General features: G+C 40.4%; 1 protein-coding gene across 2 annotated transcripts in view; it reads right to left on the bottom strand.

Annotated features, from left to right (window-relative positions):
* Positions 1 to 580: 580 nt before the first annotated feature.
* Positions 581 to 12,171, bottom strand: part of PRKD3 (protein kinase D3) — an 89,406-nt gene continuing 77,815 nt past the window's right edge. For both annotated transcript variants that reach the window (XM_045447126.1, XM_045447128.1), the window contains exons 15-19: positions 10,071 to 10,232; positions 9,735 to 9,833; positions 6,781 to 7,048; positions 4,549 to 4,634; positions 581 to 3,442 (exon numbers count right to left, since the gene is read on the bottom strand). In XM_045447126.1, the coding sequence (XP_045303082.1) occupies positions 3,269 to 3,442; positions 4,549 to 4,634; positions 6,781 to 7,048; positions 9,735 to 9,833; positions 10,071 to 10,232 (789 nt within the window). In that variant the 3' untranslated portion in view covers positions 581 to 3,268. The remainder of the gene's footprint in view (positions 3,443 to 4,548; positions 4,635 to 6,780; positions 7,049 to 9,734; positions 9,834 to 10,070; positions 10,233 to 12,171) is intronic.

The following is a 12,171-nucleotide window of genomic DNA, read 5'->3' as shown; positions in this document are numbered from 1 at the left end:
ACAAAAAACCCAACATGGAAGTGGGTTTGAGGGGTAGAAATTCATTCTCCTTTGTGGTATTTAAAATTTTTTACCCTATGAGATTAAAGGAAAAGAATACCAGCCATGTTTTGAACTTACAGCTTAACTGTATTTGAAGTTTGCTGGTGGAGTGATCAACTCTTGGTTTTTTATTGCTCCTCTGGCTTCCCTCAGAACAGGACCAACATTCTGAATCTCACTCTTAAAATGAAGATGGAGGCCTTATTTTTCACGTGCTGCCCAGCCTTGGGCCATTCATAGCCACCCTTATTTTTTTTTCCCCCCGCATTTTCTTTTCTCAAAAACTTGGTTGGGAGAATTTGGAAGGTGAAAATGCCTCATATTGGCCCCTCTCAATTATCTAGTAGTTTTACATTTAATGGGAGGAATCAGGCAATGCCTTGTATCTTAAAACTTAGAACATTTACTTTGAATGGTAAGTCTTCTAGCAGTGGCAGTAGTTGAATATTTGATAGTTCCCGAAAAATCTGTAGTTGTAATTACTCTAAACTTTCATTCCAAGAAATGAGACCTCCAGATAATTACCTCAGGTTTCATATAAATTGAAATGAGTTTTTTATTTTAGGTAGTTAAAAAAAAAAAATCAGTGTTTTAAATATAGCATTAGTTCCATTTACAAATACTATTTCCAAAATAGTTCTTTTACCAAGGCCTGGGAAAACAACACAATCTAATAAAATTTTCTTTGGATACCTCTACTAGAGATAAGCTCAGGTTTTCACATAGAAAAGTATGGTGATATGGAAATACATTTTATTATCAGGTTTCTTTGAGGATATTTACAAAAGTGGGATGTAACAAAAAATATAAAAATGTACTGAACAGTGTCATTATAGACTACTTTGTACATTACCAAATCTTTCTAACAATTATTTCTTATACAAAAACAACTTCAAGACAAAAAGGTTATGCAGGTTATACAGTATCTGGAGTAAATTACTCCAAATTATCTGACAGTGCCTTTACAAATTTTTTAAGAAAACTTCTTAGGCATTCAACAACACAGACACAAAGAGTGCAATTAATTTCATGGCTTGTAGTTTGATTACATAAGTAGAGCAAACCATTCCAGTTAATTTTCACCTTCTGTAGTAAAACCACAATAGGGTGCCTAGTGACTTAGAACTACTCCATTTTAGCACGTTGATATAAACAGACTTAGTTTGGACACATTTGGGAAGCCATCCTTTCCCACAGGGAAATTATAGTTCTAAAAGGTTTTGTGAAATTAATTTGGATTAATTTTTTAAACTCCTGTAGGAGAAGAAAATACCAGGAGACACTGTGGAATGTTTCCTGGAGAGGTTTATGGGAGGCAGTGCAGCAACATGGTTAGGAGGGAGGAAATGGACTAGAGCCACACTGCCTGAGTTCAAATCCACATACCAACTGTGACCTCCAGCATCTAGGTACTTAATTTTCCTGTGCCTCAGTTTCCTTATCTGTGAGATGGAGTCCATAACATACTCCCCCTCGTGGCTGTCATGAGGGGAAGTAAAGACATGTAGAGTTGAAAGCATGGGAACCACGTTTGCTACTATCTCCACAGTAATTTTAGTCCTAGATAAGGGAGTAGCTTCAGGGATCTCTTAAGACCCTCTCTTACACTGTATACAGGGACATTCTTTTCCTTTGCCACCTCAAATTCAGTGGGCAGTGATAGTTAACGCTTTTATGGTTTTTAGTTTATTGAATATGGATATGTTCTTATATATCTGATCATCACAACACTGTGAGGAAAGTAGAGGCATGGGTTATAATCTTCGTTTTTTAGACTGATGAGGAACTTGAGGCTTAGATTGGAGCCAAGACGTAAAAGACTGGATTTTCTGACTCCCAATCTTTTGTTGCTCTTTTTGTAGGAAAAAAACTTACAGTGATTACTGAGGAGTGAAAAAACAAAAAGCCGCTAGTTTTTTAATAAGTGGGTGGTGCTAGATCTTAAACTTTTTTGCGGGGGGGGGGGGGGAACTATTAGTAACTTGTTAAAAGCTATGGAAAAATCTAACCTCTTAAATATTATATCTGAGTAGAAAAACATTTCGTTAGCTGGTTGCCAGTGCTGAAATGTAAAAAAAACAACCCCCCCCCCCAATTTATAAGGGCAGGGCTATGTGATCAGCAGAGCAGATGAAAGAATAAGTGTTTCATGCTCTACCCCACCCACTCTCCCAAACTGCTTGAGATGATTGATTTACAAACATTCTGGATATCTGTAAAACCTTCCAATAAGCTAAGGGAAGAAAAACTGGATATGCTCTTTGCTGTTTCCTGCAGCATTAACTGATCCTGCACTGGCCTTACTTTTAGTAATTTTCTTCCTCAAATTATTCAACTCTGTGTAAAGATAAACTGTGTAATGAAAGTTCCCACCTAAACCTACTGAATGTCAGAAACCAACCATGGTGTCACAGAGCTGTGGGTCACAGATACGGGAGTTCGAGTATGCAATAGGGGGGCTGGGCTCCGAAAAGACATACTACCTCCGCACTTAGACCAGTGGGTTCTCCCCCCAGGTTTGTAGTATCATTTGACCCCAAAATTATCTTAGAGGGCCTTCCAATATACTCACAAAAGGTGACAACTTAATTTCTATCTTGTAGAGAGCACGTTAAGAATTTCAACTCCAAAATGTTAGGGATCACTGTTTTGGAGTCGACTGACCTAAAGAAAAAGAAAAAGGTACAAGAGTCTAGAGCTCCTCTTCTAGGCATGCAGGAAAACCCCCTCAATGCCTCTGTGGTCAAATATTTAGAGTTCTCACAGGAAATCGCATGCTGGGAGCCCTTCCTCAGTTCTCTCTTTAAATGCAAACCTATTTAATAATCAACTTTAAAACTCTTGTGTGATTTGGTCAAGCTATACAATGGCTGGACTCTAAGCCTGCCTTTTTAAAAAATAATGTAACAGGAAAGGGAAGATAAATTAAATGCCACTATAGTATTAAAGTGAAGGATTAGGAAAAAAATATAAAAACCAGTCATTGCTTATGCTATAAAAATTTATGAAAAGCTTCATCTTGGTTCCATTATGTGTTCTTATTACTCAGTTTCCCCTCTTGTACCTTCTCACGATGAACTACAGTATTGGTGTCACGGATTCCTTATCACATTTCCCCGTATCTTCGCATCCTTGCAGATGATAACCTACAAAGAACAACAGTTGTGCGGCAAAGTATCAGTCCATAATGTGAAATCCTTCCTTACTGACGTTAGCTCACTGACAACTAAGGATCTTCTTCCATATCATCTGGATTGGGAGCCATAATGAAGTGCTTTGGGTACACAAGATTGTGGGTGTATGCATGTATTTCCCAGCGGGCATCGTCACTTTCGTGCGTAATGTAACGTTCACCAATGCGAGTTTCAAATTCTCTAAGGTCAAGCCAAGTCTGATAGTCCTAGAAAAAAATGGAATTATAAACTATAAAAGAAATAAAATACGTTGAACTTTTTTTTCCTAACCCCATAGCTGCAAAATTGACAGTCTCTACTATGAGTACTTGCTATACAGTAAGTTCCATTCGTAATATTTTAAATTAGCAATGTTAAGATACTTTTTCAAATTTAGAGTCTCTAATGAAGGAAGTAACTAGTTTCTAAAACTAAAACTAAAACAAAACTGCCTGAGGCTTCTGAGATGGCTAATAATAATCACTAAAACATTCTGTTCTAAATTCTGACCTTATGCCCCACCTTACTCCTCAAAATAGGGGAAAGTACTTAGAATCTACTATCAGGATAATTTAATCATCACTGCAACTGTGCATTTGTTGTGAAGTTAATTCTACCTGCCAACCTCCACCCCAGTCCCCTTTAGAGTAGTTCTAAAGCTTCTCTTTACTCTGAAGCTGGGGGGTTCCTTTTAAGAAATCTATGCAATAGCTTTTGGGGGAATTAAGCCAAACTATTTTATTTTTTTAAATGTTTGTTTATTTTTGACAGAGAGAGAGAGACAGAGCATGAGTGGGGGAGGGGCAGAGAGAGAGGGAGACACAGAATCTGAAACAGGCTCCAGGCTCTGAGCTGTCAGCACAGAACCCGATGTGGGGCTTGAACTCACAGACTGCAAGATCATGACCTGAGCTGAAGTCGGATGCTCAACCGACTGAGCCACCCAGGCGCCCCTGAGCCAAACATTTTAAATGGCATTTCATATATCATTAACGCAAATATGAATCTTTTAAGTGGGTATCTTAAAAGCAAAATCTATTTGACAAAATAACATGCTTATTTTGCAGAAAGGGGAAATGAAGCATAAAAGGCCCTATATAAAGGCTAAATCATTGCTCTCAGTTTATGGGAGTTGAACTGCCTATCAGTTCTGCATGTGAATGGTATACAGCAAACCTTCCAGAGATTAAGCCATAGTACAAAGTAATCACTGAAGAACACTTACAATATTCTAAAACGTGTAGAATCTGATCTTAGAGTAGTTTGATTAGGTGAGACACATTACAATGAATGGCTCCAATGGGGATCACCAGAGAGAGAGTTGTTTTTTTACCTGCAGCCAGGGATGGCTGAGAGATTTGTCCACACTGTAGCGCTTTCTCATCTTCACTTGAAGGAGGTTGTTTATCAAGTCAATTGCTAAGAGGAGAGAAAATCCAACCGGTGAATTGGGTGTATGGGGCACCCACGCATACCGTGACTCTGCCTGGAAGGCATTCAAGCCACAGAAATACAGGGTGGGCGACTTTTCTCAAGAACATGGCCTTCCCGCTGACACGTTAGTGGCCCGTAAACGTTCACTGAATTTAGAGCACCAATTTTATGAAGTGTGCCTGTTTTGTTACAGAGGCGGTGTCGAGTACAGGTTAACAGTGTAGACTGACTTACTGCATGTGCCAGAGGGTCACTTTCCTCTTCTGTAACACGAGGTTATTGAGAAGATGAAATAACACACATAAAGGGCTTAGAACGGTGCTTACTTAGCACGTAAGTGTTAGTATTATTATTTCCAAATGAATTAAAAAACTGATTACAGACTGACGTGTTGTTGCTGTCCTCCAGTGACACCGTTCTCTAGTCCCCGGCTTGGTCTGCAAGGGAGCCAAAGCCACTGCCTTGCCTCTACACATGTGGCCGGACTTGCACGATCACTTCTCATCAAAAGTGCATACTTAACAGGTTTTATACAAATATGTTCGTGGTGTTTTGGTGGAGTGGGGAGATCTTGGCATACTTATTTTGCCCACTTATTGAAGAAACAGAATACCACAAAACCAAAACCACCATGTAGCTACATACTGACTTCCACTTGTATGACGATACGTGTGAAATACCGACACTAAGGCCTGGACCCAGGGCTGAACCAAGGGGAAGAGTCCCATTATACCAGTTCTGTTTCTCTTCTGCACACCACAGTATTTAAGTATGAACTTCCCTGGGTTCCATACTTCAAACTTGTATCCATTGTTCCTTAAATGGTTGTCCACCATGTGCATCACAGTCATTTGGGGTGTTTATTAAAATGCATTCCTGGGTGTCATTCCAACTGGTGAACTGGAATCTCTGAGATCTAGCCACAGGTTTTTGCTTTAGTATGCTCACCAACTGATTATTCTAAAGTCTACAGACCACACTGCCCCAGGAACTCTAAGAAGATTCTGGTAACACCCAGACTCTCCTATATTCTTCAATTAGGTATTCATTACAAAGAAAGCCTGCTACTGCCTTTACATGTTGTTCCTCAAACGTTCCTAGTTTAATGGACTGTCAAATCCCCAAGATTAGGTCTGGTACTTTTGGAAAACAAAAAAGGCCCGTGTTCCAAAGGTTGGCTAAATCCAGGTGGGGGCATTCCCCAGTAGGGTTCTATTCAGTATGGGGCTGTCAAAGAAGTGTGTGCCTTTCCTGTCAGTGTCCGTAAACTAAAGAGACCCAACCAAGGCATTCTTGATGGGTACAGAACCAGGGCCCGCAAGCTCAAAAACCTTCACCAGGCAGGGAAAATAAATGTTACCATGCCTCCTAGGATTGGTCCACAGGGGAGCTGAAAACTGAAGAATGTCTATATCATTCATTGTAGGTATAAAGAACCTGAAATACAGGTCTCTGAAAATAAGTAATTATGAAAAGAAAGAATACTTCAGGGAGAATATCTCCTCCTAGTAGCCTAAGTAGATCTTACACAGTTCAGAGGAGGGGCTCCGGGAAGACTTCACAGATAAGCCACAGGCTAAGGGGTCCCTGAAGGACTGGAAGGATTTCAATAGTGAGGAGGGACTGAAGGCAGGGAAAGGTCTAAGCAAAATGCAGAAAGCAGCTGAGAAGAGTCAGCAGCTAGGCTTTAGATCGGGAGCAGTGGAGGGGAGGGCAGAAGGTGAACTTGGGCTATCTCTGAGAGACCTACAGATGCAATGTGGTTAAAGTGAGGCCGAGATGTAAGGGCACAGTTAAGATGGAAGGAGGGTTTCCTGAAGACCGATCTGGCAGCAGTGGTGACTGGGAAGCACCGTCAAAGAGTCTAACGGGTAGAACCCTAGGTATTTTAGTAGCTTCAAAGGGAGGAAATTGGGTCCTGGGTTAGTGCTAGGCGTGGGAACTTTAAGGAAGTTAGAGACGAGACCGTCAGGAGGAAGAGTGCTCACAAACTGGTAACTGGTTGAATTTGGAAGAGGAGTATGAGAAATTAAAAAGAGAAGTCAGAAGAAATAGGCTGATCTGGGATCACAAAGATTTTTAGACTAAAGGGCACAGAGCTATAATTTTTTTTTTTTCTTTTTTTTTTTACCTTCACCAGAAATTTCTCTCCACGGATTTGGTGGGTACATAAACGCAGCATTTTGGATTTGGTCATTTATATCTTCATCTTCATTAAAAGGAAATGTGCCACTGAGGCTCACATAGACGATAACTCCCACTGACCACATATCTAGAGAACGGTTGTAACCTTTGCTCCTGAGCACTTCAGGGGCTAAGTATGCTGGAGTCCCCACCACAGACCTCCTGAATGACTTTTCACCAATGATGCGTGCAAAACCAAAGTCACATAGCTTCACCTGCAAATTAAAAAAATGTTAGTTTTGTATTATCTATGTGTCAATCTATTCTGCCTCTCCCTAAATGATACTGTATCATTTCATTTTTAAAAGTTATGTTTTTTTTATTTTGAGAGAGCGAGCAAGCAGGGGAGGGCAGAGAGAGGGAGACAATCCCAAGCAGGCTCTGCGCTGTCAGTGCAGAGCCCTAGGTGGGGCTCGATCCCACAAATGGTGAGCTCATAACCTGAGCCAAAATCAAGAGTTGGACCCTTAACCAAATGAGCCACCCAAGCTCCCCGATACCGTATCATTTCAACACACTTGCCAACTGTACTGATCACGAATGTCAAATGATTGTCAATAGGGAAATTGTAAAATATGCTTTTCCCAAAAGGCAGATACATTTATGATCCTGTGATCTTCTGCCAACATGGTATGAAAAACTTCCCTAGTGCCTATTTCAAAAAACCACTTTGAAGTTTTAGCTTCCACAATGTCAAATACCAGCTGGGTGCTGTAAGTGGTCACAAAGTTTTGTTCGTCTGTTTTTAACATTTATTTACTATTGGGAGACAGACACAGAGCATGAGCAGGGGAAGGGTAAAGAGAGGGGGAGACACAGAATGCCAAGCAGGCTCCAGGCTCTGAGCTGTCAGCACAGAGCCGGATGCGGGGCTCGAACTCACAAACGGTGAGATCGTGACCTGAGCCAAAGTCGGCTGCTTAACCGACTGAGCCACCCAGGCGCCCCTGGTCACAAAGTTTTTTGATGAAATGGAGGCATCTGACTTTAAAGGAGATAATTTTCTGTGAAAAGGAATTATAGGTTTCGTTTTTAAATCCTCAGTGACTTCACAGCGCCTGAAAACATAAAGGCCCTCAGTAAATGTTTGCTGAATGAAAAATAAGTTGATATTTTAAAACTTACCCTTTATTTTGTTTAATCCTAGAACCTATATTCCCAAGGATACTGTCAATTGGCAAATAACTTGAGTGTAGTAAAGAACTACGAGGCTGCTTGAAAGAGGAGCAAAGGTGTTTCCTGTGACTGTGGAATAAATTATTACTAGTGAGATGTTTAGATTTGAAAAAAGTTCTGTCTGAAGGTAGTCACGGTTACTATAATGTCCTTTTGGGAAGAAAGTTCTGGAAGTGTGATGAGCTTGGCAGAGCTCAGAGCACTTCTGCTGCCCATCTTCTAGTGATGTTCAGATTTTGGTGATTAATGATGCATCCATGCTGAACAAGCAAATGCCAAGTACTTTCCGGAGGAAATGCCCTGCCTCATAAACTGTCTTCACAAAAAGCATTATGATACATTGAGAAAAAAGAGATCTGGCCTCTACAAACCAACGGTACCAACAGTGCCTGGAGAGTGTATGATGAAGGTGTATTCAAATGCTGCTGGCTTTCCAGGACATGGACCCTCACGCACGTTTTTATGGTAACTGTTCCGCGCCATTATTGAATGTGATTCCCTCTTTGAGTATTGGAAGAATAGGATTATCGACCATGAAGACATATGAACTCTTCTGTTGTTAGATGCCGCATTTCAGCTAACATCTTGATAAAGAAAAGTTGCCTTGGCAGTTTGGCAACTGAATAAAGTGTGGCCATGGCTAGCACTTAGGCAAAAAGGCACGTCAAGTAAATGATGTGATTTTCCCTTTGTTCCTAACAGAGGTAAGAGAGACGGAGTTTTAGCCTCACTGTAGGGGTGTGCATCCTTTGCCCAAACTATTCTGAAGATCAAATGAGGTAACGACGTATGGAAGCACTTTATTTAAAATATCATGCCAACTATCAGGGAACCTTTTTTGGCCTCACAATGATAGGGAATCACTTTTAAGCACACAGGCATTGTAAAAGAATAGGATTACCTCCTTAAAAGAGTTGAGTAATTTTTAAAAATACGTCTTTTTCTTTGAAAGACGATCTGAGTTGTATTTGACTCAAGTGAAACAGCTACTTGTCCTTAGTGTAGCCAACTAATTGTGCGTGTTTCAAATCTACATAAACAATAGTTTGAAGGAGAGAGTCTAGCTGATAGTTACGGGCACTGCCAACACATATTCCACAGGAAAATATTTCAAACTTTGGGTTTATGAACCATTTTGTAGGTTATTAAATAATTTTGGATCAAGGTCAACACTCTTCAGTGAAATGAAATTTCACCAAGTAAAACAATCAGTGCATCACACCCAGGACACACACACACAAAGGGGATACGCATGTGAGTGATGGCAGTGATGGGAAATGTAATTCTGACATAGGTTTTGGTGAAAATGTTTGAAATAAAGTACCCTAAAGAGGAAGAGGAGCTGGCTGCCTGCCTCAAAATCTATGTCCCCCAACGTAGGGTCACCCCTCTGCCTCATTTTATGGGGAGTTTGTCCTGAGCACCAGGCACCAACCAAGGTGGCCTCTCCTAACTTCATTCCCTGCCCACGAGGAGAAGTGACCTGCAAACAGTCTACATGCAAAAAAGATACTCCTTAAGGTCTGCTGAAGTCTAAAAAGTCTTCATGAAAATAAACAATATGAGTAAGTTCTGAGTTCAAATTATTCAAGGATTAATCCTCACTGGCAGTTACAGGCTAATTACTTCTGTCAACATGTTTATGTATCCGAACCGACACCACCGCCTTTCATTATACGGGTGCTTTGTAACGTCAGATGCTCAAGGTTCCGGAGAGTATCTCACCTGAGGAAATGGCTCTGCTGATGCGAGCAGCACATTTTCTGGCTTTAAATCACAGTGCACAATATTTTTAAAATGTAGATTCCTCAAGGCAACAAGGATCTGTTATTGAAGAAAACAGTTTTTTCAGTGCCTGGAAAAAATCATAGTTCACCCCCACCTGACCTCTCGAATGGCCTAATTGGAGAAGTCCACCACAGTTCGTCAAGATTTAACCAAAGTGTTAGTTACTCTGTTCTCCACGGTTAATAGTTCCCACCATATCCCTTTATGTAAAAGCACTGCTATTTAATTCTCTTCATTTTAAAGTATTCTCGTTTCAAAAAAGAGTTAAAATACCTGCGTCACCATGAATTTAGTAATTCGTTCTGGAAGTCGACTTTTCTCACTGGACAGAATCATTTCCAACATATCGCCATGCAGCTTTTCCATTACTACAAAAACTCGTTCCGGAGTTTCAAACATGCATTCCAGGTTTACAATCCCAGGATGGTGCAAATTCTGAAGAGTTGCAGGATGTTTATATGACCAACTTAAGTAGAGAAATGGTTTTACTATGCAAATATCTAGCAATGTGCTACGATTAACTGTATGCAACACATGGTATGGGAAGAAAACCAGCTTAGGGCAACAGGCACTAAAAGCAAACAAACAGCATCACGGATTCTGATTTGCCAAGATCTGTGGTGGAGAGTGGAGAGTGGATGCACTGAGGGGAAGGAAGGTCCTCCTAACTGATTACATAATTGCCCTTGTCCATTACTACTCCTTTTCCTTCTCATCTTTTGTCTTCTGCCTCTACTCTAAGTTTATGTTGTCCACGAGTGGGCACCAACTGCCAATCAAACTTTATGGTCAATTACGCAGAGCTGTGGCTCTTTGGGGCTGTATCTCTGCTCAAGAAATGGTTCTGTTTTTAAGGTAGTTTTTTGTCTAAGCCCGGATCTTCAATCATGCCTCGATTTGGTCTTCCCTCTTTCGGGCTCAGCATCTCTACCTCCATCACCTCAGGTTTCTTGAGCACCACTACGTTACCAGGGCTAGTGAAATAGAAAGCTGAATGTGATACGGTTTCTGCTAATAAAAAAAAGCAATCTATCTTACCGGTTTAAAAAAAAGCCAAAAACCCAAAAAACTTTCCTCAAAGGTAAATTTGAGAAGTCAGTCATGCTCAAAAACATTCAATGGCTTTTTACTCTGGACATAAATCTATTCCTCTGCTTGTATTTTCACATCTTCAATAACAAGGCTTCATTTGCCCTATTCAATTAAAAAAAAATTTTTTTTTCAATGTTTATTTATTTTTGGGACAGAGAGAGACAGAGCATGAACGGGGTAGGGGCAGAGAGAGAGGGAGACACAGAATCGGAAACAGGCTCCAGGCTCCGAGCCATCAGCCCAGAGCCTGACGCGGGGCTCGAACTCCCGGACCGCGAGATCGTGACCTGGCTGAAGTCGGACGCTTAACCGACTGCACCACCCAGGCGCCCCTACCCTATTCAATTTTAAATATGCTTTATTGGTCCAAGTGATTTAACTTTTATTCTTTATTTATAGAAATCTATTTTTCTTACGCTGTTTTCCTTATTATGGGTACCTAATTATGCCAAGAGGGCAAACTTCTTTTTGGCTTATGTGAGGCTGAGTGCCATCTCTGTTTTTTGAACCTGCCGCCATCTCTCAATTCCCACTGTAACTGCTTTAATTTCAGCTCACGTTACCTCTCTTTGGGACGACTGCAGTAGTTTCCACCAAACACCGTCTATCCATGTAGCAATACTTACCCCATGCTACTATGTCATGTGTATCTTACTCTGTAGCCTAGGAAGTTCCCTGGGAGCAGAGACTCTGTCTTAGTCATTTTAGGTCAATGTCTGAATCATGGTTGGTGTTTTAAAAAATGACTAGCAAGCACGAAATAAATACTGTTTACTAATCAGTTTAAAACAACTTAATGAGGTGGTATTCTGTGTCCTAAAAATATAGCAAAATATAAAGTGTCACAGCTTTATAAATAAACAAAAGTGAAATGCATGTGATAATAGTGGTAAGCAAGGGGAAGACTCAGAATATCACAACTCTGATCAACTTAAGAGTTGGTAGTGTGGCTGGCTGTCCCCATGCTGTAGTTGTCTGTCTCCCACTCTCCTGTAAAGCCATATGTATACACATACAAAACCAGAAGTACGCTGTAACATTATTGTCTCTTAACTTCTATTTGTTTAGATGTCCTGTTTCCTCTGGAGTCTGTTTTGGGAAGTTATACGTTCATAGAGAATCATTTTCTCCAGGTTTTCAAATTTATCTGATCAAGTTGGTCACAGCAGCATCTTAAAATCTCAAAATGCCTTTACATTTTTTTCAGTATTTGTGGTCATATTTCTTATTTTTTGCTTTCCTTAAGTTTATTGTTCCTTTTTTAACTTTTTTTTTTTTAAAG

This window comes from Leopardus geoffroyi, chromosome A3 (genome assembly GCF_018350155.1).
Source record: "Leopardus geoffroyi isolate Oge1 chromosome A3, O.geoffroyi_Oge1_pat1.0, whole genome shotgun sequence".
Classification (NCBI taxonomy): Eukaryota; Metazoa; Chordata; class Mammalia; order Carnivora; family Felidae; genus Leopardus; species Leopardus geoffroyi.
The sequence above is the reverse complement of the archived record's forward strand: the minus strand, read 5'-3'. Positions and strand labels throughout refer to the sequence as shown.